The following is a 26,087-nucleotide window of genomic DNA, read 5'->3' on the forward strand; positions in this document are numbered from 1 at the left end:
AAAGTAAATATGATCCAAATAGTTTTATCTCACAGTTGATATATAAAATTATAGGCATATTTTACCCCAATTCAATTCCAAATTTAACATCCAGGTCCTTAAGATAAGAGCATTTCCAAAGGAGATGTCAAAAAGTCCACATCAGCAATAACAGTAATAGAAGACATCATTATTGTTTTCCAACCGAAATGTCAATTCCTATGTAGCATGACATGGAAAGGCAGCAGAGGAAGTTGCTGTCAAATTTGCCAGCGGCTTCAAATCTACTTTTAGTAATTAATAAATACTTTTTATAATTTTAATAGTTATCTTTTGTTTTAAAATACTAATTACAACTATAAAAAGTAAATAATGTAATAAATAATAGTTTAAATTTGACATATCGGTTGGAGAACAAAATTTATAAAAATATCAATATGCCACATAAGCATTCAAATTTAAATTTTGTGTTCAAAATTTGACATCTTCTTTGGAGATGGTCTAAAGGTTTCAAGTATCGCGTTTCAAGCATCGCTTATAAGAGAAGGACGTTCGAATGTGAAATAAAGTTATTGTGACAATTATTATAAGTTAAGACAATCATTCCTATTTGTAAAATTTAGAACACATAATAATACATGATTGTTTTGAAATAACAAAACAGTGACATCTGGGTTAATATAGTGAGAAAAATTATACGAACACCACTCAGTGTGCTAGAATTGCCCCTAGTGTATTAGAGAGAAAAATGAGGACCCTTCACGATCCCCACCAAAGGGTAATTTGGGCAATACAATTGATAAGGGACGCTCAAGCTCAACCCTTTCCTTGAAGTGCATGAAATTTAGAGTATAATAATCAGTGGTGATACTATATTGCAAATAGGAATGGGGATTTCAAAGTCTTGGAAACATAACACAAGCAAAGAGAAAAAGAGTGAGTAGTAGTCTCTACCTCCCTTAGACCTCAAACCTCATAGCAACCACAGCCACCACCACCACTCCAACCTTGAAACTATTCAAACACACACCACCATTTCTGGTTGTTTTAATCAGTCCAGAAAGAGTTTTTGAACCTTTCTCATCTCCACCACCACCACCACCACCACCACCACCACCAGAGCACCAGCTGATCAACCAACACTAAAATAGAAGAGAGAGCTAGCATTTTCAGGTTATATAACATCACACTCCACCATTTTTGCTTTGACCAAAACATTCAACTGAACTGTATATTAATCCACTTTAAAGATGGGTGACACAAGCTTTGTTGTTCACATGCATGCCTTCAACTTATTCAACTTCAACACTTTGTTGTAAAATTCAAGCATTCTCCCATCTCATTAACCACAAACCTCCTCCCACATGCATCTTGTCTCCTCACACCAAGACTTTCCACCACCACCATCTTCCTCCTTCAACACCACCACCATTTTCAAGCCCTAATTTTTCCCCAGAACCACTCAAAAAATGGAGCTAAACACAACCCATTTTCTATTTTCCTTCACATTGTTGATTTTCATAACCATGACAAGAATCTCATTAATTACCTCTCTGTCCTCTGATGGCCAAGCCCTTCTCTCCCTCCTCCCTGCAAAGCAATCTTCTGTGCTTTCCTCATGGGACTCATCAAGTGAAACACCATGCTCATGGCAAGGCATAACATGCTCTCCCCAAAACAGAGTAATCTCACTCTCTCTCCCCAACATTTTCCTCAACCTCTCCTCTCTCCCTCCGCAGCTCTCCTCCCTCTCGTATCTCCAGCTCCTCAATCTCTCCTCCGCCAACATTTCCGGCACCATCCCACCTTCCTTTGGCCAGCTCACCCATCTCCGCCTCCTCGACTTATCCTCCAACTGCCTCACCGGCCCCATTCCTCCGGAGCTCGGCCATCTCTCCACCCTCCAATTCCTTTTCCTCAATTCCAACAGACTCTCAGACAAAATGCCTCAACAACTTGCCAACCTCACTTCCCTCCAAGTGCTTTGTCTCCAAGACAACCTCATCAACGGCTCAATACCGTCTCAGTTGGGCTCTCTGGTTTCGCTCCAACAGTTTCGTGTTGGAGGGAATCCATATATAACCGGCGAAATCCCTTCCAAACTAGGCCTGCTCACCAACCTCACAACTTTTGGCGCGGCAGCTACCGCCCTTTCGGGTGTGATTCCATCCACATTTGGGAACTTGATCAACCTCCAAACACTGTCTCTTTATGATACTGAGATATCTGGCTCAATACCACCGCAACTCGGGCATTGTTCGGAGCTGAGGAATTTGTATTTGCATATGAACAAGCTTACTGGTTCGATTCCTCCACAATTGGGGAAACTGCAGAAGCTCACCAGCCTGCTTGTCTGGGGCAATGCATTATCAGGACCAATCCCAGCTGAGATTTCAAATTGTTCTTCCCTTGTTGTTCTTGATGCTTCTGCCAATGATCTCTCTGGACCAATCCCAAGAGACTTGGGGAAGCTGGTGGTTCTTGAACAGCTTCATCTCTCCGATAATTCGCTCACTGGAGCAATTCCATCCCAGCTCAGCAACTGCACCAGCCTCACAGCTCTTCAGCTTGACAAGAACCAATTGTCAGGTACAATTCCTTGGCAGGTTGGCAATCTCAAGCTCTTGCAGAGTTTCTTCTTGTGGGGTAATTCTGTTTCGGGAACTATACCGGCTTCATTTGGCAACTGCACTGAGCTCTATGCACTTGATCTTTCAAGAAACAAGCTTACCGGGTCGATCCCAGAAGAGATTTTTGGATTGAAGAAGCTGAGCAAGCTCTTGCTGTTGGGGAATTCTTTGTCAGGTGGGTTGCCTCGAAGCGTTGCACAATGTCAATCTCTAGTCAGGTTGAGGCTTGGGGAGAACCAGCTTTCGGGACAGATTCCAAAGGAAATAGGCCAGCTGCAAAACCTCGTGTTTCTCGACTTGTACATGAATCATTTCTCTGGAAGATTGCCAACTGAGATTGCCAACATCACAGTTCTTGAACTGTTGGATGTGCACAACAACTATTTAAGTGGCGAAATCCCGACTCAGCTTGGGGAACTTGTGAATTTGGAGCAGTTTGATCTGAGCAGGAACAGCTTCACTGGCGAAATTCCTTGGAGCTTCGGCAACTTAAGTTACTTGAACAAGCTCATTGCGAACAATAATCTACTCTCAGGTTCGATACCAATATCTATCCGGAACCTGCAGAAGCTAACTCTGCTGGATTTGAGCTTCAACAGCCTCTCCGGTCCAATCCCACCCGAAATTGGTCGTGTGACAAGCTTGACAATAAGTTTGGACTTGAGCTCGAATAGTTTTACTGGAGAAATCCCAGAGACAATGGCAGATTTGACGCAATTGCAATCACTGGACCTTTCGCATAATATGCTCTACGGAAAAATTAAGGTTCTTGGTTCTCTTACTAGTCTCGCATCCCTAAATATTTCCTGCAACAATTTTTCAGGTGCCATCCCAGTTACGCCATTTTTCAGAACTCTTTCTTCGAATTCATATGCTCAGAATCCACATCTTTGTGAGTCTGTTGATGGGACTACTTGTTCTTCAAGTCTAATGCAAAAGAATGGTTTGAAATCCGCAAAAACTGTTGCTTTAATTACTGTGATTCTGGTGTCAGTCACCATAGCACTTGTTGCCTCGTGGGTTCTTATTATGCGAAATCATAGATATATGGTAAAGAAATCTTTAGCAGCAATGGCGGCGTCGTCGGGGGCTGAAGATTTCTCGTATCCATGGACTTTCATCCCATTTCAGAAGCTCAATTTCACAATTGATAACATCTTGGATTGTTTAAAGGAGGAAAATGTGATTGGAAAAGGTTGTTCTGGAATCGTCTATAAGGCCGAATTGCACAATGGGGATTTGATTGCGGTGAAAAAGCTATGGAAAACGAAGCAAGAGGAAGAGCCAATAGACTCTTTTGCTGCAGAAATTCAAATTCTTGGACACATTCGCCATCGGAACATTGTGAAGCTCCTAGGTTACTGTTCGAATAGAAGTGTCAAGCTGCTTCTTTATAACTACATTCCCAATGGCAATCTGCAGCAGCTATTGCAAGGGAATAGGAGCTTGGACTGGGAAACTCGGTACAAGATTGCAATTGGATCAGCCCAAGGTTTAGCATACCTTCATCACGATTGTGTCCCTACGATTCTGCACAGGGATGTCAAGTGCAATAACATACTACTGGATTCAAAGTACGAAGCCTATCTCGCAGATTTTGGTCTGGCAAAGCTGATGAACTCTCCTACATACCACCACGCAATGTCGAGAGTAGCCGGCTCTTATGGTTATATTGCCCCAGGTAAAACTAGCTACTTCTTTTTTTTTACTTTCTAATTAGTTGTCACATTCGTTTTATGAACGTATTTATGTGTCACAATCTTGTTCAACTGATAATCTCAATCCATTACAAATGCAGAGTACGGATACACGATGAACATAACGGAGAAGAGTGACGTCTACAGCTATGGTGTGGTTCTGCTGGAGATCTTAAGTGGGCGTAGCGCTGTTCAGCCACAGATAGGTGACGGGCTACACATTGTTGAATGGGTGAAGAAGAAGATGGGAAGTTTCGAACCAGCTGTATCAATACTAGATACAAAGCTCCAAGGTCTACCAGATCAAATGGTACAGGAGATGCTGCAAACACTTGGAATAGCAATGTTCTGTGTGAATTCTTCGCCGGCAGAACGACCAACCATGAAAGAAGTTGTGGCATTGCTAATGGAGGTTAAGAGCCAGCCTGAAGAGTGGGGAAAAACCTCCCAACCCCTAATAAAGCAATCTTCAAATCAAAGTTAATTGGTTTTAATCCTTTTTCTAAACCTTCCAAGGACAATTTTAGTGATTAATTTTCTAGAACAATATCAGCGAGGGATTCATGGTTTTGAATGGTGATGGCTTTAGGTTTCTTGTACAGTTTTGAGACGTTAATCTGGTTAAATGCTTCAAATCGCACTTTCCCCTGCTTTTCTTGCTTTAATTTTTTTAACATGCTTTCATCCCTACGGCTTTTTTCTTCTCATAATTAACCGCGGAGTGAAATTTATACTCAAGGGATTTTTCAACATTGGCAAGAGAAATACTACGCATACGTTTAACAAGTACGCTTATTACAATAAAGAGGATATATCATATAACATGTATGTTCACTAATTTTTATCAGCCCTAAAATCTTATTGAGCCTAAATTGAATAATTCTATTTTGTGTGGAGATCAAATTCTCAGTTTCAAACAATAGAAAAGAAAAAGGGTAATGATTTTCACACCCGTTTTCTGCGTATACACTCATTTTCTTTTGTTTTTGTTATGAATTTTTCAATGATTCTTCGTTGATTTATTCGATCTTTATTAAATTGAGAGCGTAAGAGGAGTGCAAGAAAAGAAAATGGAGTATGAAAATCAATTGAGAGAAAATCTGTCGCATATGGCAAACAAAATCAGAAACATGGGAGGCTAGGAAGGAAAAATGGAAAGCAGATGCCCCACAACTTGCATTAGAACTATGCCCTTAAGCTGAATTGCAGTGTAAAAGCGGAGACAGAGAAACAGGGCATGCTTCCCCACAACTTGCACTAGAACTATGCCGTTAGGCTGAATTGCAGTGTAAAAGCAGAGACAGAGAAACAGGGCATGCTTCCCCACATGCTTAAGCAGACACAAGATTTGTCCCCCATGCCTCTCTATTTTCTTCCACTTTGTTTTCGTCCATGCCGTTTTGAATATTCTTAATATGGATATTGTTGTTTACACGTTCATTTTTTATTTTCTATACACCCTTATTAATTATGTGGTCATTGATGTTCTTCAATTGATTTGATCCGATAGCTAAAAATTGAGAGATGTGTGAGAAGTAAAAATAAGTGTGGATAGCGCTACCCTTTTCATATATAACGATAATTTACATTGAGCGAGAAATTAGTATAATTTCACAGAATACGCTCATTATAATAATTTGGTATCGAATTCGTCATCTACAAAAATTGTAACCTAAAATATCTCACTTAAAAATAGAGAAAATGCCGCTAAATTGGGACAGTACTAGTGGATGCTATTTTAAAGACGGATCGTTCAAAAGCAGAATAGTCAATATGATAATCAAACTCTCACCTTTCATTGTTTAGTTAGACTTGTCTTTGATGGTCTTCTAAGTCAAATCTTCTCAATCCGGATATTATGGCCAAAAATACAACCCAGAAAAGAAAGGTGGATGCACAGCAGATTTAATGTGTGTGTGCCTCCATGTTTTCATCCTTGTATTCTTGAACACAGCTTCTGTTTTGCCGTTGGGCACAGAAACAAAACCGTCGAGTTTGGAACACGAGGATCTGATTGACTGGATAACTCGCTATATTAATTGTGTGCAGATGAAATAAAGACCGACTTTGAAATTTTTTGAGAGTAGATGGATTAGTCATTAATGAAACATTATTCCTTCTAATTCCACAAGATAGTTGGATATTAATTAATCTGTCTAATTCTTCAAATGGGTACGAGCGTAATAACAATTGACAAACTCGTTACACCAACTTTTGGTTATTTGGGTTGAAATAGGTCCGAAAGTGGTCCAAACTAAAAACAAATGAAACACTGACGCATCAATTAGTGTATCTAGCACTACAATTATTCATGCACCCAAGGTCTTACATTTGATTGAATCTATAAGATATTGAGAAAAATATTTGCGCAAGTGCAGTGCATGCAGCATACCACAAACACAGTATATATATCAATACTAATATCTGAAAGGTATTACAAAGTGGTACCACCACAAGAACTAAAGATAACATGCTCGGTCTAGTGTTTCAAAAGAATCCACCTGAGAAGTTTTCATCAGCTCGAGTCCAACCTCATGGCCAAAGGACCACCAGAGAAGCAAGAGCAGTACCTACCACAAACAATGCAAGACTTCAATTGTCGACCGCATTATCTGTTTCGTTCCTTTTTCTCAAAATGTTGCACAAGAACTGCAGATAACATGGTGTGTCCACTCTTCCAAAAAGATCATGCTGTGAGGTGTCCATCAACTCAACTCAACTCAAGCCTCGTGCCATGTCTGAACTGATCAGGGCATCAATTCCATCATTTAGATTCATCACCACAAGTAGGATACAATGCTAAATTTATCATTTGAGTTAAATAGCTAATGCTCAGCGCACACATCGCTAATAGTATCTACAAGATAAAAACAAACAATTACAGCAGAGCCACCGCCCCAAGGGTTCTCCTTCCGTTTAAAGCTTCATTTTCAATAAACCAACAAGGAAGATAAAGAAATATCTATACTTAGGGCATGGAAAGACAATGGCACACCCAAAATCGTCAAGGTGGAGGAGTAAGGGTACATTCAAATTTTGGTGCCTCCAAAAATTGGGAGGCCACCATACAGTAGTTCCAAGGACTAATTTAGATATCCCCCCATTCCCACCACATGAGAAACTATGTCCTCTTCTGGAAATTGATTTCTTTGACATACCTGTTCCCAATTGCTCTCTTTCTCCACCTTGTTTTGGTCTCTTCTATTCTACATTGTGGGTCCTAACTTCTGAAAGCAAAGGACAATAGAAAGTCCGACATCAGTGAGGATAATAGATGAAAGGAGAGAATATAGATTCCATAAGAGAAGAAGAAAAGTATATGGGTGGGTGAGTGAGAGAGGGAGAGAGACAGAACGCATAAACTCTATCTACATGCTCAAACAAAATGCTTGAAGTCTGAAAACCTATCAAAATAAGGCCCATAGACATTGCCAAATGAACAAAGAACCTGAAATTAATCAAATACTTCAACAATAAGTGAGAAAGAATAAATAAGTTTTAAATCCTACTAAAGTAAAATCGTCAGCTTGGCGGGCCCAAAATAACTCCAAATCTCATTAATGCATTGTCATGTTCAAATCACAAAATGATTTTAGTAAAATGATAATCAACCATTTAAGCTCTTGGATCATCAATTACCGAGCAGGAAAGTTCAAATTTCACCAAACTACCAAGCAAACAGGTTTGTTGTTCTTAAAATTAGACCTATCTGTGTTTGTGTATTTTTCTTTTTGGTAATAGAGTTAACTTCCTTCTTTATAAATTTCTCAAATTTTGTCGAGACGAGACTTTATTTCTTCTCCATTTGCATGGCAATCAATCAGAGGTTAGTATAAGTAACAGCAGTGCATAGAGCGGAATTCTAATCTTAGGATGAGGGTGCTTTTTTTCTCGAGTTCTTTCATACTTGGCTACTATGATGGAGTAGGATAAGAATCTGCAAGGATTTGGCTCCCTCAGAAGCCCTGAATATGAGCTAATAAACAATATGTTTGGATGAGGGATGTAAGTACCAAGAGATTTGGGCTAAAAATAGTTAGAAATGATTACAAAAAGGTGGAGGGATTTGAAATGAGTGGATACAATGCATTAAGTAAATGACTACTTGAAAGGAGTAATTTGTAAATCTTATGTCTTTGCAATGATCATGTGCTGCATTTCTAATCTCTCCATCTAATCTTTTGTAGTCCATTTATAACTATATTTAGCCCAAAAACCTTGGTACTTGCAAATCCCTTACCCAAACATAGTCTTAGAGTCTTAGACAATTGTCCTCACACTCCGGTACCATGTGAAGATTGCCTTCTAATTATTAATTCTACTTCGATTTTGCTCCCAAATCCCTTGGTACTTGCAAATCCCTCACCCAAAAATCAGTACTAATTGATGTACTAAATGATGCTCTAACATTGTTCTTCTGCATAGTGATAACTTCACTAGTGGTATTGTTGTGAACACCCACCCAAGTATATAGTAGGTTGTAGAATGGCTCCTAAGTAGCAGAGACTGTAAAGGTATGACCTCAAATCATTTACTTCTGGCTGAAAAGTAAAATCATTTCATACAGAAATGGTAGACTATAAACGGTTCACTTCCCAGATTGGCCAAGGCAATGGCTCCATTAAGAAGAAAGAAAATAAACAAATCTTTTATTTGTGGCTTGTTCTTTCCCCCTATTTCTTTTGGCCTGATTTGCGCACTCATTAGGCGACTAATTTTCTACATCTTTTTTCATTCTCTTCCTGTTGCATAACTTATCTCTTATACAAGATCCGTCTGACTTGTTAATTTTATCGGGCATTTGATCGACAGAAACTAATATTGCCTACGGGCGGATCTCACTACAAGGTAATATCGCATTACAACTCTATTTTTTAGGGGTCAAAATCTCGCACAACTTAAATCCCAAAATCAAGTAAGAATTGTATCACAAAAACATATAAAAAAAAAGAAAAAGGAAAGATATAACTATAGGCATTGTTGTATAAGAATTCAAGAAATTTAACAGACCGCAGGACGGTTCGCAGGAATGCAATTCAGAGCATAAACTACGAAGTACGCCAATTTCCACTTTATTCAAATATTCATCCCTAATTTCTACTGCCACTAATTCTTTGCCTAAATATTCCTAAAAGGGAATAAAATGAGAAACACCTAAATCAAATCATTACCGAAAATTCATCGAAATAAGACGAAAAGGGAAAAACCCCAAATCCACCAACCTTAATTTCACTCATTCAGCTGTTGAAGCTCAGCCTTGAGCTGCTCAATCTTGAGCCCCATCGACCTCTGCAACGCCGCCTTATTGCTCTCCGGCACCTTAGCCAATAGACCTTCATACAATTCCAGCACTTCCTTCACAGAATCTCTAGCGTACTCGGCCTCTTCGTCAAAGTAAACAGTTTCTTTGGACTCCATGGCCATCTCTATCTCCTCCCTCGCCTCTGCAAACTTGAGGTTGATCGTGTCCACCACTTGGTTCTGATCGAACTCCTCCGGCCCGCCGCTGAATTGCCTCACATTCCTGAGAGCTGTGAACTGGGTCGGTGAGTTCGAGAGAGCTGGATGGACAAAATGGTGGGGAGTTGTTGTGGGTGTGTTGAGAAGAATCTCGGGTTCCGGCAATGGAGCTGAGTCGGAAACGCGCCGAGTAGGACTCGTCGAGAGCGAGTTGAGGGATAAGAGCTTCGGAGAAGGGTGGAAAGAGTGCTGGAAGAGCCATTTGCAAAGCGCAGTTTGTGAACGTTGATGATTCATTGTTGCTCTCCCGACTTGCCGAACAGAACAGTAACTGTTAACAATTAAAACCCCTCACGCTCAAAACTATGAAAATGCTTCATGTGCTTGGGGCTCCGGAATACCCTAAACCCTAAACCCTAAACTGTTTTAATATCAGATCTAAATTTTTGCATTGTTAAGTTTTAACGGTTAAAACATTCGAAGTATCGTAACGTACTACGATCTAATAGCATTTCTTTTTAGTAAGATATTTCAGATTTGATTATCGTTAAAGATGAATTTGAACTACATTATTATTAGTTCATTGTGAGATTTAACCTTTTTTTCTTTTATAAAAACATAAAAACAACTTTCGAATTATCTTTTAGTTCAGAGCACTTAAGAAAGTCCCATCTCAACTAACTAAACCCTAAAAATCATTTCTCTTCTTTTATTCTGAATGCACAATATTTGGTGCATTTGGGATACGGGAAAATTTGATGGAAGGCCCAGCTACGAGGTTACAATAGTATGTACCATACAAAATTTGTTTTCGTTATAAAGATTTATTAGATTTCATATGTAATATTTTATCGAGTTTTGAATTATTGATACGTACTATGAAAGAAAAATTAGAAACTTTTAGTAAAATCTGTTACTAGTGGTGGGTCTTGGTTGTTAATGTTACGAGTGGTTGTTTTAAAATAGACTAGTTTTAGACACTAAATTAAATTGGCTCGGCTTGAATTAATCCTTATAAGACCAAACGATGAAATGACTAAACAATTTCACGTTCATTTTATTTTCTCATCAATGATCTTTAAAAATGGACATCGAAAATAACCGATTTGGATCATTAGGAAAATTTTCAAAATAAAATTTAGAGTCAAGATTAAATGAAAATTTCACTAGCATTTCCCTTTATTATATTAATTGACCTGTAGCTTGTATTAAACCCTATGGATATAAGTATACAAGGTGATGGGGAAAAGGATCCTCGCCTGAGGATCCTCATTTTCCTAGTGATAGTATTAAACCCTAGACCCTAACCCTAAACCTAAACTGTCGAAATGGTGATTCCATTAAATAGCCAAATCTTAAAATTAAAATCACCAAAACAACAAAGTTTAGTAGATAAGTTTGTAACCTAAACTCACCAAAATATCAACGAACAATGGAGGTCAAAAGATTACCAAAACCACACAACATATAAACCCTAACAAATCCTCCAATTTCAACTACTATACTCCTCTCCTGTTGCCCTATATAAAACTGTGAGACAATAGCAACTCCATACCCAAATTCCATCCTCAACTTCATCATGGCTCGCAAGCTTCTTTCGGCACTCTCCCTACCGCCCACATTTCAAGCCGGTCTGGCAGCGATGACCCTCGCATTTTGTGCCGTGGCGTTGCTCATGTGTGCTTCTCATTCGCGTAGATGGCGCCGCCAGTGGAATGCTTGCACAGACTTCTTTGACGATGGTCCTGTTGTCCAACATGTTCAGCCTGGAAACTATGATGCAAGTAGTGATGAGCAGGAAGAAGACTCGGTCTGGCAGAAGAACATACTCATGGGTGGAAAGTGCCAGCTACCAGATTTTTCAGGTGTCATAATCTACGACGCTGAGGGCAACATCGTCAAGCCTGACAAGACTCCTCGTTTAACCTGGAAGTAAACAAGGCTTCCAAAACCTCCGGCGTCATCAATACCTCCTTTTTTTTCTTTTCTTTCCTTGTCCTTCAAACCAGTGATATCGATGTATTACGTGACAACTTATAACACAATTCAGTATTTAACCTAATGGGCGATTTTCAGGGATTCTGGCCTGCTCTTGATATCGAGAACCACGGCAAGACTGCCAACATTTTTTTTGGCAAAGAACATTCAAGATTTAAATATTACAAGATAGTTTATATCTAAAATTTGGTCTACAATCAGCTCAACGCCAACGATTCTTTCTTATTAGACCAAGAATCCCGACCCCTAAACCCAACCACACTCAACTTCGAGGGCGTTGATTTAACTGTATTGGATCTTCTGCCTTCTGGTTGCCTCTTCTCACTAAAAGAGGCTTTTCTCGAGCTGCTTGCACTGGAAGGAGCTTTTCTTGAGTTGCTTGCACTGGAAGGAGCTCTTTTCAAGCTGCTTGCTCTGGAGGGCTTTACCGACTTCGATGACTGGAAAGATGGTTTTGCAGATTTTGCAGGAGCAAATGCTGGCCTGCTCTTGTTTTTCTGATTTGAGACTCTCACCAGTTTTACATTCTTTCCATTCTGCGGAGTAATTCGCGTACAGGCAATTTCCCTCTTGATGCTGTCTACGCTGAGAGATTCTAAGCTTTCATTCTTCTTTATTGCTTCCTCAATTCGGTTCGCTAACATGAGGTTCTTCTTAGCAACCAAACTCGTCACTTTCCATGCATTACAAGAATGATTTGATTTTGAGAATATTACACTGAAGTCTAAAGCATGAAGTGTAACCAAACAAAGAAAATAAAAAATAGATTGTCACAAACTATGAGAATTACTCCAACGTATATTCAATCTTTGAGAGATACAGATACAGATACAGAAAGTCATGTGGCCTTTCGGAAAGGGGAGCACTCAAGAATTTACACAAGACTTGTGGTTTCTTATTCCTTTCCTTTTCCTCTTTGTTGTATTATGTAAACGAAAACTAATCTTACAATGGAATACTGTCAATAATTTCCCTGTTTTATTTATTCAATATCATGTTAAGATTCCTCATCTTCAATCGATTCAACTTTTGTGAATGAAGTTGGTAGATTCAAGCACAAATAGGAAAAAAGACTCACCTAAGTGTGGTAGAGATGTGCATTCCTTGTAATTCTAAAAAGGAAACTAAATAAAAATGCAAACAGAAAATGAATGTGTGCCTTTTGCACATACGAGCAGTTGTTCCTGTACGATGAAGGTAGTCAATCTAACGGTCAAATAAGGGTGAAGGTTAGATTCCAAAAAAGAAAAAGGAAAGATATAGAAGTCCTACATACGATAGCACATTATTTAACATTGAAACGAAGAGCAGATATCTGATGCTTACAGAGTTCAAAGGAAAATCAAACATTATAACATAGTCTACATCCAAGTCCAGTCCCCTTGCAGCCAGGTCTGTGCATACCAATGTAGGGCAATCTCCATCGTTGCTCTTAAACTTTATGAGGTTTTCAACCCTGTATGAGTTGTTAGAAGAAAGCCGTCAGGCTAAGCACTAATACTGAACACTAGTAATGTACATTAATTTTAAGTGTGTGTATGAAATTGTATGCACTTGTGTGTCTGGGCCACACATTCAGGCAAGAAGCAAACTAATCAATGTTCCAGATTCACAGTACGCTACGTTTCCAAACTGTATAGCAAGAAAACAGATTTTTTTAGATGTGTATAGATGCTTTTAACATAAAAAGGGGAATGAAAGGAAGAAAACAAGAGAAAAATGAAACCAAAATTCATACAGCTTAAACTTTGACTTTGTAATGATAAAAACAACCAAACTCTACTCAAACAAAACAAAAGCAACAGATAAAAAAATCATGCTTGTAGCATGAACAAAGAAAAAATAGAAATAAAACAACAACAGTATGGACTCTTTCTAAAGTGAAAATAACAATACAAGTACAAGGGTATTATGAGAGAGAGAGAGAGAGAGAGAGAGAGAGAGAGAGAGAGAGAGAGTACTTTTTATTGTCTCACCTTTGTTCTGCTGGCACCTCACCATGATAATTGACAGTAGAGATCTGATTTTTATTGAGAAAGTGATCCACAGCACGGCTGGAAGCTAATGTGTTACAGAACACCATTATTCTATTTCCCTTTGCTAAACTTGGCTCCAGAACCTGCATTTACCCCAAAATCCACATTAGTATTTTATTGTTAGACCACTGCAATATCGAGCCATGCTCTATTCATGTAGAAAACCTTCATCAGTAAGCCAAGATGAAATGCATAAAAACCAATAGTGATAAAATAACTTCCCGCATTTTTATCACCAATGGTCCCTGCCCAAACTCCTCATTTTAGTCCCTATTCTTTCACTCCCACATACAACTTCCCCCTCTTTCTCTCCTCAATACCCCCACAGTACCCTCTGTCGCCACAATTCCCGGATTCGTTTCAGTTACACCATGCGTTTAGCAACCACTTCAGCTAGATTAACTTTATGGCCACCGTACATGTAGGCATCATGAGACACAACTACTACTTGATAAGTAAAGCGCTCAAAGAAAAAGGGTATCGCAGAATTAGACCCGTAGAAGTGATTCCAGCTTGTTCTCCGCACCTGAAATTTTAACGAAATCATGACGTGCAGATGCAATCTTTTTATGCAGTGAGGATGTGCACAAGTGTAATATTCCTTGGAACTCCTCATCAATCAGGTTTTGCACTGCCTGAAAAATATCATAAGGGTCAAGTGACTGACTTCATAGAAGACACAATTTGTGCACAAGATATTATCCAGATTACAATTGTCAAAGGTATATAACATTGTCATAAGCGATCGTCTGAAAAATTCCAACAGCTCAACTAAGAGATATGTTCAGAGGATAACTCTATTACTATATGTCATAGGAGTGTAAGTAAGCCAATTCGAGCCGAATATCAAGATGTTCAGCCTAAGTTTGAATAATTTTTCAAAGGTTTTAGCTCGGCTTGGCTCAGCTCATTGGTTGGCTTGGCCCATTCCTAAACCTGGCCCTTATTTGGTAGCATGATAAAGTAAAATTACATGGTTAAACTTGGTCCTGTAAGAATAAATTAATAGGTATTGAAACCCAAAAATATCAGAAAGAAATACAAATATAGCTGTAGAGTGATGTCAGTATGCGAACTGGATTTCATTTTTCATGAAATACTTTTATATTTTTATGAGAAAAATATAAACAAGCCAAATAAGCTTTTCAACAATACAAAGAGTTCCTTAGTGACAATGGGGAAGGAACAATTCACTTTCAATTGGAGTCTATTTTTCCTACTTATAAATTTAGCTTCTTGTTAAATAAAATGAAATGCAAGTAACCGGACCTTTGTCATTGTTGCTGAGACCAAAACAGTTTGGAACCCTCGCCCTCCGGGTTTCGATGCACGATGTTTTAATGGGACAAGAAACTTGCGAATGTCTGGACCAAAGCCACGATCAAACATGGTATCTGCCTCATCCAATACCTGATAAGCGATTACCAACATCACAAAGTGCACCAACAACTTACTAGGGTATGTTTTTCTTCATCAAAGATAACAATTTAAAATGACCATATTATCTACCAACACTCTAATAGAAAAAACTAAATAAACGAATAAACATACCACATGTTTGATGTCACCGTAAACAAAGTTGCCATCCTCAATATGTTGGAGAACCCTGCCAGGGGTACCAACTACCATTTCAATTGGGTTATTCAATAAATCCTCCTGGGGTCTCAACCGACCACCGCCACTTACCATAGTAGACCTGAATCTTGCATGGTGGCTGACAAACTTGGAAACACGAAAAACCTACAAAACAGACCAGATGTCAATAGAAAATGCATAGTCCACAGGTGGTGGTTCTAAATTCTGAATAACAATGTATAAGAACCTGCTCAGACAGCTCCCTTGTGGGGCATAGCACAACAGCTCTAGGACGCCTGGGCTTCATTTGAATACCACCTTCAGCCTCATCCTTTCTCAACAGCTACAAAATTCCCAGAGTATCAGCACTCCTCTGATTAATTCTAATTACAACACAGGCAAGAGTAGGCAACATCAACATAACGCATCACACTCGCTCACGATTTCCATTTTGTCCTTGATAAATAGCTTAATCTATTAGAATTTGTTTGAGTTGCTTCTAAAAATTGCCGACAGTACAAGCAGGTAGAATCTAAGCAACCTAAAGAATCACAATCCAACCTGATACGTAAGGTGGCTCCTAAGATAACACATGTAAATTACAGCTTACATGGTGAGAAAACACAATCGAAATAAAGTTTGAACACAACTAATCATTCCAGCGCTTTACTACAACTTCAACAAACCCACATTGCAAAAAGTAATCGAAAAACAGTTCCATTTGAATCTTGAAAGAAGCAGCAAAGAAAAAGTACCTGGGCAAGAGGCAATATGTAAGCCAGAGTCTTGCCAGAGCCAGTGTGAGAACCCAAGACCACAGTCTTCCCTTCCAACACCGCCGGAATCCCAATGCTCTGAATTTCAGTGGGAACCTCAATTCCCATCTCTCTCACCGCCGCAATGACCTCCTCGCTCACACCCAACTCCCCAAAACTCCCAACCTCCCTCTTCTTCCTGTTCTCCGACCTCCCCAACCCCTCATCACTCTGCCTCTGGGCATCCCCAATTGAATTTCCGCAGTCGGTTTTGGCTTGTGGCTTGGCATTGCTCTTGAGGTGCCTCAGCCGCAGCCTCTCGAGAAGCAACGAGTGCGCTTCAACGGTTGGTTCACTTCGTCATCAAAATCAACCGTGCCGGCGGGGCTGGTGGTGGTGGAGGTGCAAAGAGGCCTAAACCCTGGTGGGTTTGATGAGAGAGAAGCGTTTGGAGGCAGGGAGACGTGATAAGGCGAAAAGGTTTGAGGAGAGAGAGAAAGTGAGGAGAGTTCTTGATACTCCTCCCATGGCGTTTTCCTTGCAATGCAAATTTTGGTTATGGTTCTCTTAGAAATGATGGGTAACTATCAACTATGCCACAAAACCTTCTCATGGTCGCCTGACAAGATAAACCCCGAAACCAGATGGAGCGGGTTGGAAGGTGTCCAAGGTGAATCCGATTCGGCCTAATTTGGGTATGCAAGAATCCAACTCAAGCCAAGCTGAATCCGATTCAGCCTAATTCGGGCATATAATTGTCGATATTTAATTATTATGTCGTCTATATTTGATTAGTTAATATTATTTGAGGAACTGATTTATGATTGTTTTAGTCAATTTTTCTTTTGGCGGCAACAGTCACAATTGGTCTCTAACCTTCCAATCAAAATGGTCTCTGGAATACCCTGAAAATGAGTCTTGCAAATCAATTTAGTTGTTCTGATAGCTTTTTGGTTTTTTTTGTTGGAGGAAATTTAAGTGGTCTACATGAGAACCACTTGTGTGTCATATCAGCACACTAACATAAAAGCTGACAGAATGACCAAATTGAGTTGCAAACCTATTTTCAGGAACCAAATTGATGGATTTCGATTGGAACGTTCAATTTCAGAGACTAAACATGATAAAAACCCTATAAAAATTTACCAAAAGCTTATTCACCTCCTGTACATAGTAAGGAAAATTAGTAGAATGAGATCGTAAATTTAACTGGCACGAACAGTTGAAGTCCCGTTTCAGAGTGCTTCTGTAGGAAGCAACTGCTCATAACCAGCGCAACACCGTGGTCCCGCCGTTGATAACTTGATGGGTATTAATAAGAACACAGAACAGTTTCGAGTAAAAATCAGTACTTCCTTCTGTAGGAAGCAGCCAACAGTTCCTAAGAAGAAAAGATGAAAACCGGCCTTCGCAGCACGATGCCACAGCATTAAAGGTTAGGAAGAAAAGGAAATGTCAGTGCAGAATTAATGGGTGCAAACGTATGTAGTCTAAAATGGTGAAATATATATTCCGTAAGCAGGTTCATGTACTTGAACCAGCAACACTTTGTTCAAACATCGTATATTCAGTAACCGTGTTCACGTATTTGAACCAGCTACACCTTGTTCAAATATCGAATGAAGTACATGCTCCAAAGTAACACCAATCATCTCCATATCTGATCACTTCCAAACGTTAACAATAAATTACTTTCCTCGTCGTGGCAGCTAAAATCAAATCACTTATACAGCTCGGGCTTCAATACACCAATGTACGGCAAGTTCCTGTAACGTTCATCAAAGTCCATTCCGTAGCCCACAACAAAGTAATCTGGACACTGCCGATACAAATAAACAGATAAGTTTGACAGCGTATAAGTCAATTTCCAAAGCCCAAAAAATACACAAGAAACAATACAAAAGCTCACCTGCAATACTCAGGCATACAAGACCGACACTTGCAAAGAGCACATAACTTCAATTCAAGTTCATTTTCAGAACTTCTAACAGTTCTACATGGGGAAATCAATAAGATGATTCCACAATATATAAATTCTCAGCCGTTAGATCATAGAGTATCTCAGTCACCTCTACGTGATGAAAAGGATGAAAAACGTGTCGGATTCAAGTACTTAATTAGAGATATCCTACACACACAAAGGAAAGTTCTCATAAATAGGTAATGATTTTGTAACTTTTTTAAGCAAGAACTAATAAAGGCCGAATAGGGACGATCAACCCAACAAAGCATTATTATTATTATTTGTTGCCGAATAGGGACGATCAACCCAACAAAGCATTATTATTATTATTTGTTTGTTGGTTTAGGATACAAAGTTGTGATTCTAATTAAACCGATAGCCCACCCCCACCTTTTGTTTTGCGACTTTGAGATTTTGGAACAACTTGTTGAATAACGAAGGAAGATTAATAGCAAAAAAGTAAAGAGTGAAAGAGTCGATCATATATTACGAATGCATCGGAATTTTCTAAATTACGCATCGATGGTAGATTCTATTAGGAATGTAAACATTTTTGCAGAGTAATATAACTTGTTGCAACATTCAACTAAAGACTAAAAAGAGGAAAGAAGAAACGTATATAAACCTCGAAACCGCGGTAGAATTTCCCGTTGCTGAGAAGCTGAAAATGAACCTTCCGTCTCGATGGTTTATCCAGAAACGTGCAGACCGAGACAGACGAAGCGCCCTTCGATTCCATGTGTGCAATCAGACGCTCAATTGTGCTTCCTGTATCCACAATGTCCTCAACCTAAAACACACCAAACGGCGTCGCATTTAAGAACAACGTGCACAACTATAACTGTTAAGAGTCTTACAGAGAATAGGGTAAGGAAGGAGGGCGTACCAGGACGACGTGGCGGCCGGTGACGTCGACCTTCAAGTCCAAGGAAATCGTGGGGGCGCCATTGGACAGGGTCCCGGAGCCGTAGGATTCGGCGCGGATGAAGTCGACGGTGACGGGGAGGGGGATTTGGCGGGCCAAGTCGGCGAGGAAGAGAAAGGCGCCGGTGGCGACGCCTACGAGGGCAGGGGGTTGGGAGAGGGAGAAGTCGGCGGAGATTTGCGCGGCGAGGTCGGAAACACGGGCGGCGATTTGGTCGGGAGTCCAGAGGACCCTCTCTATGTGAGAGTCCAAGGACATGGTGGCGGCGTTTACTTTGAGGATTCCTTTCCAACTTTATTGGCACGCCTTCCAATACAAGTCGTTACATTTTTTTAAGGATTTAATCATTTGTATTTTTTATTTTTTATGTAAAAATATTAATGTACTCTAAAAAGAATTAAAGAATTGTTATTAACATTTTAAAATTTTCATTTTACACTTTAAACAAGTGTATTTTCTTTCATTATGGAAAATTGAGTCTGCCAAATAAAATTTTTAGAATGTTAATAACAATTCTCTTTAATTATTTGTATTATAATATTCAGTATGTTCGTACTTCCATTATACTAAAAGTTTCTAAATTTAAGGCTCGCCCAATGATAGAAAGTTATAAGCTCTTTTGGCAGCTTCAATATGTGCACGAATAAATCTCAATTAGTTAAATTTCAATTATTCACTCGTAAAAAAAAAAAACGTATGAAAAAATTTACTTCTTTAAGATCTCATTAAGATTCAGATTAAATCTTTTACATCTAAAATTAAATAGACCTTTTTATGATCCTAATAAATGATTAATATGCATTTATTATCTTTTCTTAATTTTATTATCATAAAATTAATATATATCATGCGAGGCCATAGAAATTTCACATGGTGTAGAAGATTTAATCATGGAGCTCTTGTATAAAAAAACAAAAAGAAATTATGGTACCCCTCGTAAGTTGTAACTTGTAACCTGTACCTTCAGGATTGGGCCGGCCAGCCCGTTTTGGAGGTACTCTCCATATCAGCAACGAGAACCTTTTAAAAATAAAAAATAAACAAAATAATAAGAATTGGCCTCAAAACCCGATTTGAATCTCCAAAGTTTGCGGCCGAAACCCCAAATCAAATCGCCTCCAAAAATTTCAGAAACATCAAAATCCCTCATCAACTGCAAGTAAGTTTTTACCGCAAGAGTAGAAAGATCTTGAGATCTTATATAACAGCATAAGTTCGAACCTCATGAATAGTTAATCTAATATTTAATTTAAAAAATTTTGTTTGAAAAAAAACAAAAAAAAATTTCCACATCGACTTGTGGAACCCGAAATCAGAGAGATAAGAACATGACCCCATATTCATCGTAGTTCAGTGCTGCCAATGCTCCACCGTACAGACATACACACACATATGTTGTAACAATTTAATGAGCAAATGAATTAGGATGAAATTGAATTTTTGCATACATGATGTATGAATAAAACTTACAAAATATATTTTTCGGATTGTTGAAGTTCACTGTAAAATGGATCCCACAACCAATGCTGATTAAATTTGCAGGTGAAGCAGAGGAACAAAAGCAATAAATGGGCATACGTCGTCTTCAATCAGAAGCAGTTAATCCGCCAAATCTTTGCTCAAGGTCCCATGGCGAAAGGCCTCCGCCTCTTCGTCCAGTCCTCCAACATGTCGCGCCAGTCCGCCCATCAAACCCAACACCAACAACAGAAGCAACAAGAACAAGATACCCTTGTTTCTGCCGATTGCTCGCAAGAGACCGCGAAGAAAGAACGAACTGATAGGACCCAGTACCTGGATTCTAAGGAAGGTAATTAGGGCGCCAACATGATGACAAAGACGAAGCAGGAAATGTGATGGGGGGATTGTAACGAGTTTTATCAGTTGATTGGTTTCGGTGCAGGTTATGGTTTTGAGCCTGGGATTGTAACTGAGTTTCCAGCGGAGTTGTGGAAGAAACCAAAGCTGAACAAATATGGTGTGGATGAGCCGCGTAATCACAAACCAGTTTTCTCTACGAGGAATTTCAACTAACATGTCATCTCCCTTCCACAAAGGAGTACCAGTGCGTAGGTAGAAGGATCATCCATCAGAGTATGATTAACTTGAATGCATTTGAATGGCAGACGCGGAGCAGGTCAAGTGCGAGCTGACAATCACGGAGGAGAGTTCAAAGTACAAGGGCATTTTATAACGAGAGATGAGCAGGAACCGAGAAGAACATGTCAGGCTACAAAGGCTACACTACTATGTAAACCCAAGACGATGATGGCGATTATGGCTTGCGACACAATAGTAGGAGAAAATCTGCAGATAATGCTGGCCAATGCGGCAATGAAATCGACAAGACAACAACAAACTATGAGACCATAAGTGCAAACGATGAGACGTTGTCTCAAAACCCTGAGTTATGTCTTTGAATCACTTAAGACAATGTAAAAATGTCCAAGTAAAGGTTTACGACAACTTTCCGCTTTAATTCATTGGCAAATATCCCCTTTGCCTCTCAACAACAATAAAATGATCAAAACTAAAAAAAAGCGTAACAAATGATAAATAATATTGATAAAGATAGTGATAATAATCAAACTGATATCTTAAATTCAAAATTGTCAAAATAAGTCTAAGAAAAATGAAGGACGCTGAACAAACGCCTAGCAACCTTAGGTCCTTCAATCCCTCAAGCCTAAAAAAATTAAGCATTTGAGTTGCCACGTAAATCCCGCAAAATAAACCAGATACCTATCAATACTCTTCTGAAAAAAAAATATCCGACTACCAATGCAAAGTTAACATGGCCTTAGTACCCAAAAATGCAATGGAGGGAGATTCACTCATTCATCCAATGCACCAAGCTGATCAGTAACGTCAGACTTCGTTGCAGCTGTACGCAGAACATCCATTGCCTCAGCTACCTTGTTCTTCAAGGCATCTGGAGACTCGATCAGATGGAGAACTTCCGTCTGGTCCATCTCTAGCAACATCCCAGTCACCTTAGCCGTGTTCTCAGGCTCTATCCGCTCAACAAGTGGATATAGTTGTTCACCCAGCATCTGCAATTTTCAAACACAATAATAATTAGTGAGTCTAGAACAAAAACACAGATGGCACAAAACGCAACACAAGTTGAAGGAGTAATAACAAGAGGGTTAAAGAACATACCAAACGCTGATTCTCTGGGGTAGCAGAAGCTAAAGCAGAAGCAAGTGTTGACGTTGGCAACGGCCCAGAACGATGGATATCATTAGGAGACATAGGCAGCCCTGCACCATCAAGTGGCAAAGGCATCATTGGACCCACAAGACCTTGAGGAGCCAAAGATGGGTCCACTCCATTCCGTGCATTGCCCATGTATCTCAAGCCTTGATTGGAATTACGGTGCAGTAACTGAAATAATGGATGAGTAAGAAATTATCGAAGGTGAAAGAAAAAACTGACAATAGTGACTATTGAGCAGGTGATGTAGTAATATAATGCATCATGATCGATAATTAAATTACACAACCAATTAGTGGTATCGAAATTTTGAGTAAATGAAAAGAAAGCTGCTATGCCAAATCAGGAAACTATTGCACCTGCTGCTGCTGCACATGTTGGAAGTTCCCACCTCGCCGTACACCCATCCGCTGCCCAGGTTGACCTTGCCTCTGAAGGTGGTACGGCATAATGAAGTTTGGACCAACGCCCGGGCGCATGCCAGGCACTAGCTGCTGCTGGAAGCCATAACCAGCAGGCTGATGGGGTAGAATGCCAGAACCTTGACCAAAATACAGTTGTTGCGGGGCAAGTCTAGGTGCCCCAGGATGATATGCAGGAATTCCTGATGGCAATGGTGACATCCCACCTGGTGCTCGGATTTGGGTAAAACGTGCCTGAAAAAAATGATAAAGGTCACCTCTGTAATGTTTCTTTGGAATAATGGAAATGAGTAACAACTGAAGCTTCCGTTTATCACGAGAAGAAAAATAAAAAGAGAATCTGTGCAGACTAACCAATATCTGGGACCACCAAAGCTAATAGAAAATGAAAGTTGATGCTCAGATTATATATAAAAAAATCAAGAACTGATGAAAAAAGCTAAAAATAAGATAGTAAAGTTTGTACTCCGCCCCTTACATTGGAGTTAATCAGCTTTAGAAAAGAAAACCAACTTTGTAAACTTAAATATAAAATACAATCAGACTCAAAATGTTTAAGCAGAGCCCCTCTCCTAAAGTTGAGTATGACGAGCCCTATGCAGATCCTTTCTATCATAAATGCAGAGAAATGCCATATATCGGAGGTATCAGAGGCATGTAAAATTACAACACTGAAAAATGAAATCAAAGTGAGCACACCATCTAGATCCATTTCGTAATAATTGGTTTCGTAAGATGCCTATATAATTCTTATCCTCAAATGAGAACGTACAAGTACAATTCTACATTACAAGAAGTTAAAGATTCCAAAACGACAAAAGGAGGATGCAACGAAGAAAACTACCTGTAATCGAGCCTTGCGCTCTTCTTTGCGTTGGGCCACAGCAACATACAAAGGCTTCCGTCCAATCATCTTGCCACTCATCTCAGCCAACTGAAGAAGAGAAAAAGGGAAGTTATTAACACAAAAACTGTTTTTTTTTTTTTTTTTTTTTTTTTTTTTGGGGCGGGTTGGGGGGGGGTTGAGGTGTGGGGTGGGGGAGGGAGATGTGATAAAAGGTGAATTGCAGGATGTGCCAAGAATTCAGCATATAATAAAAAGCTTACAGCTTTATTGGCTTCTTCCGGAGTAGAAAATGCAACAAATCCAGAACCCTTGCTCACCCCTTGGTGATCAAGCATGACCTTGAAAATAAAGACAATTAACATTTTTTTTTTTAATATAGTACTTTTTAGGAGAGCTTCGGAATAACAAGTAAAGCTAACCTTTCGAAAAGGACCTACAAAGGAGACATAATCAGGAAAGACAAACCAGTAGTACAGTTGAAATAAGATATACCTTGCACGATGTTATTGTTCCAAATTCAGAAAATAGCTCCTTTAGTTTTTCATCATTTACCGTGTCATCAAGATTTTTGAGATATAAATTAGCACCTTGTAGCTTCTCAAATCTACTGAGTCTTTCCTGTTCAAACTTAGCTCTCAACTCCATCTCCCTCTCGGATTTCCTTTGAGCCCTCCCGACAAACAAAACCTTGTCACCACTAACGGTGCTCCCATTCAACTTCTCAATTGCAGCAGCAGCTTCTTCTGGCTTCTCAAAGTTAACAAAACCAAAACATCTAGACTTTCCAGAACCATCCCTCATAACAACCGCACTAGTAATGTTACCATGCTCACCAAAAGTTTTCTTAAGGTCTTCATCTGTAGTCGTCTCTGACAAATTCTTCACATAAACATTAGTGAAATGTGGTGATCCATTTTGCCCATTCCTTTCCTGGCCTCGTTGAAACAATCCAACATAAACCAGTTTTCCATTTATCAGCATTTTGTTCAGCTTCTTGATCGCCTCCTGCGCAGATTCCTCATTGTCATACTGTACGAACCCATACCCTTTAGATTGACCGTTGCCATCAAGTGCAACCTTGCAAGAAAGTACGTTGCCAAAGGTTGAAAAAGTGTCCAACAACGCCTTATGATCAATACTTTTGTCCAGGTTCTTAATGAACACATTGGCCTTTCCGCTCTTCCGAATGCTTGGATCACGATGAGAGTACATAATCCTGATGGGTTTCCCATTGATAGGAGTAAAATTCAAAACCTCCAGGGCATTAGCGGCTGCAAGTTACACGGCAAAATATTACAGAAATCAATTCCTAGTAAACAAAATTTACTTTTTTCCAAATGACGGAGACGGAGGGGTAATAAAATATTCAGTAGTTTAATTTATCCTATACAAGTCTACAACTTCATCCACAAAACACAAACAAAAGATTAAACAATCTGTTTGCATTTTTTAATGACAAACACAGACAATAAACAATGCGATCACAGAATCTTCCAACAAATTCGCAAAACAAATATCATTTTATTATACAAACGAAACAAAATCCGATAAGACAACAATAACAGAAAAAAAATTCAAATTAGTAAAAAAATGAGATTCACGGAACACTAAAACAACAAAATTAAAAAAACAGAAGACAGACATTGTGTGTTGAATCAAACAGGCAAACGCAGAGACAGATTACGAGAATACGAAAAGAACGGACCGTGCTGAGGATCGCCGTAATTAACGTAGGCATAGCCGAGGGATTGCATTCGGCTCTGATCCCGACAGACCCGAATCGAAACGATCTGCCCCATTTGGTTGAACAGATCGTACAGCTGCGCTTCGTTCACACTCGGGTCCAGATCGCCCACGTACAGCGACACGTTCCCGAAAACCGATGGAGCCGCAACAGGCGGCGCCTGTTGAGCGGCCGGAGACATTGGTTGAGCCACCGGACCCGATACCGCCGCCGCCATTGCAGAAGAAAATCGAATAAATAATCAAATAAATAGGGAAAAATGGGAAATCAGGGGTTAGGGTTCGCGGAGAATTCTTTGAATTTTGAGTGATGAGTAGGGTTTCACTTGCTCTATAAATGGAATGAATTTTATTTTTTGGGAAAAAATGAAACGGAGATTTTATTTTCGGGGGATTTTTTTTATTTTTTATTTTTGTTCTTCTCTGGAGGAAGGGGCGAGAGAGGAGTGAGAGAGGGTGGAAAGCAGAGACGAAGAGTGGTATATATACGGAGAGAGAGTGAATCGAAGCGGTGCGTTGGGACTTCGTAACGATTAAGGTAGGGAAAGCGCGCGTGCGGTAGATGACGTGGCATTCTATGTGAGATGCGGTCGCGCTTTTTATTTGCTTTACGGCAGTTGGTGATGGCCCACTTTGTTGGTTACGGTTGGCCAGGGCTTTTGGACACGTCTCTTTAATTTTCCGAACGTGCCTTTTTGTATATTTCATCATGGAAAATATTGGCGTTGACAAAAAAAAATAAAAAAAATCATGGATAATTGGTTGGTCAATGCCCAATATACAACTGTGAGAATTGGTTCAATAAAAACAATTAGAGCAATGTCTCTAACCTCATATTTTA

General features: G+C 39.4%; 6 protein-coding genes and 1 pseudogene across 11 annotated transcripts; 3 read left to right on the forward strand and 4 right to left on the reverse strand.

Annotated features, from left to right (window-relative positions):
- Positions 1-858: 858 nt before the first annotated feature.
- LOC137727529 (uncharacterized) lies at positions 859-4,958 on the forward strand. Its single transcript, XM_068466380.2, has 2 exons — positions 859-4,290; positions 4,408-4,958. Exons 1-2 carry the CDS (start codon positions 1,449-1,451, stop codon positions 4,788-4,790), a joined length of 3,225 nt encoding a protein of 1,074 aa, XP_068322481.2. The 5' UTR covers positions 859-1,448; the 3' UTR covers positions 4,791-4,958.
- Positions 4,959-6,590: 1,632 nt separating this feature from the next.
- Positions 6,591-10,181, reverse strand: LOC137727262 (embryogenesis-like protein). 6 transcript variants are annotated; one of them, XR_015951961.1, is made up of 3 exons: positions 9,529-10,181; positions 7,465-7,530; positions 6,591-7,044 (listed from the first exon to the last, which is right to left on the reverse strand). XR_015951961.1 is itself a non-coding variant. In XM_088677325.1 (2 exons), the coding sequence occupies exon 1, from the start codon at positions 10,061-10,063 to the stop codon at positions 9,536-9,538; it is 528 nt and encodes a 175-aa protein (XP_088533451.1). In that variant the 5' UTR covers positions 10,064-10,181; the 3' UTR covers positions 6,591-7,044; positions 9,529-9,535. The 6 variants fall into 6 exon arrangements, 2 of the variants coding, with proteins under 2 accessions (XP_088533451.1, XP_088533450.1); XR_015951960.1 differs by having other exon boundaries at positions 6,591-7,049; XR_015951959.1 differs by having other exon boundaries at positions 7,465-7,533.
- A 930-nt stretch (positions 10,182-11,111) lies between these two features.
- On the reverse strand, positions 11,112-16,489 carry LOC137730128 (DEAD-box ATP-dependent RNA helicase 39-like). The gene is made up of 9 exons (XM_088678805.1): positions 16,131-16,489; positions 15,623-15,718; positions 15,352-15,540; positions 15,070-15,210; positions 14,295-14,435; positions 13,741-13,883; positions 13,091-13,220; positions 12,924-12,970; positions 11,112-12,445 (listed from the first exon to the last, which is right to left on the reverse strand). Exons 1-9 carry the CDS (start codon positions 16,257-16,259, stop codon positions 11,962-11,964), a joined length of 1,500 nt encoding a protein of 499 aa, XP_088534931.1. The 5' UTR covers positions 16,260-16,489; the 3' UTR covers positions 11,112-11,961.
- On the forward strand, positions 11,346-12,541 carry LOC148693368 (uncharacterized). The gene has a single exon (XM_088678804.1). It carries the CDS (start codon positions 11,346-11,348, stop codon positions 11,700-11,702), a length of 357 nt encoding a protein of 118 aa, XP_088534930.1. The 3' UTR covers positions 11,703-12,541.
- A 1,127-nt stretch (positions 16,490-17,616) lies between the features above and the next one.
- On the reverse strand, positions 17,617-19,327 carry LOC137729361 (uncharacterized). Its single transcript, XM_068468296.2, has 3 exons — positions 18,980-19,327; positions 18,719-18,883; positions 17,617-17,949 (listed from the first exon to the last, which is right to left on the reverse strand). The coding sequence occupies exons 1-3, from the start codon at positions 19,274-19,276 to the stop codon at positions 17,851-17,853; spliced, it is 561 nt and encodes a 186-aa protein (XP_068324397.1). The 5' UTR covers positions 19,277-19,327; the 3' UTR covers positions 17,617-17,850.
- Positions 19,328-19,942: 615 nt separating this feature from the next.
- LOC137727655 (uncharacterized) lies at positions 19,943-21,422 on the forward strand (annotated as a pseudogene).
- Positions 21,423-21,560: 138 nt separating this feature from the next.
- Positions 21,561-25,729, reverse strand: LOC137729362 (polyadenylate-binding protein 3). Its single transcript, XM_068468297.2, has 7 exons — positions 25,209-25,729; positions 23,996-24,774; positions 23,764-23,841; positions 23,501-23,590; positions 22,594-22,890; positions 22,181-22,405; positions 21,561-22,071 (listed from the first exon to the last, which is right to left on the reverse strand). Exons 1-7 carry the CDS (start codon positions 25,462-25,464, stop codon positions 21,853-21,855), a joined length of 1,944 nt encoding a protein of 647 aa, XP_068324398.2. The 5' UTR covers positions 25,465-25,729; the 3' UTR covers positions 21,561-21,852.
- Positions 25,730-26,087: the final 358 nt, after the last annotated feature.

The sequence above is a fragment of the Pyrus communis genome, chromosome 10 (genome assembly GCF_041283825.1).
Source record: "Pyrus communis isolate YQ-2024b chromosome 10, ASM4128382v1, whole genome shotgun sequence".
Taxonomy (NCBI): Eukaryota; Viridiplantae; Streptophyta; class Magnoliopsida; order Rosales; family Rosaceae; genus Pyrus; species Pyrus communis.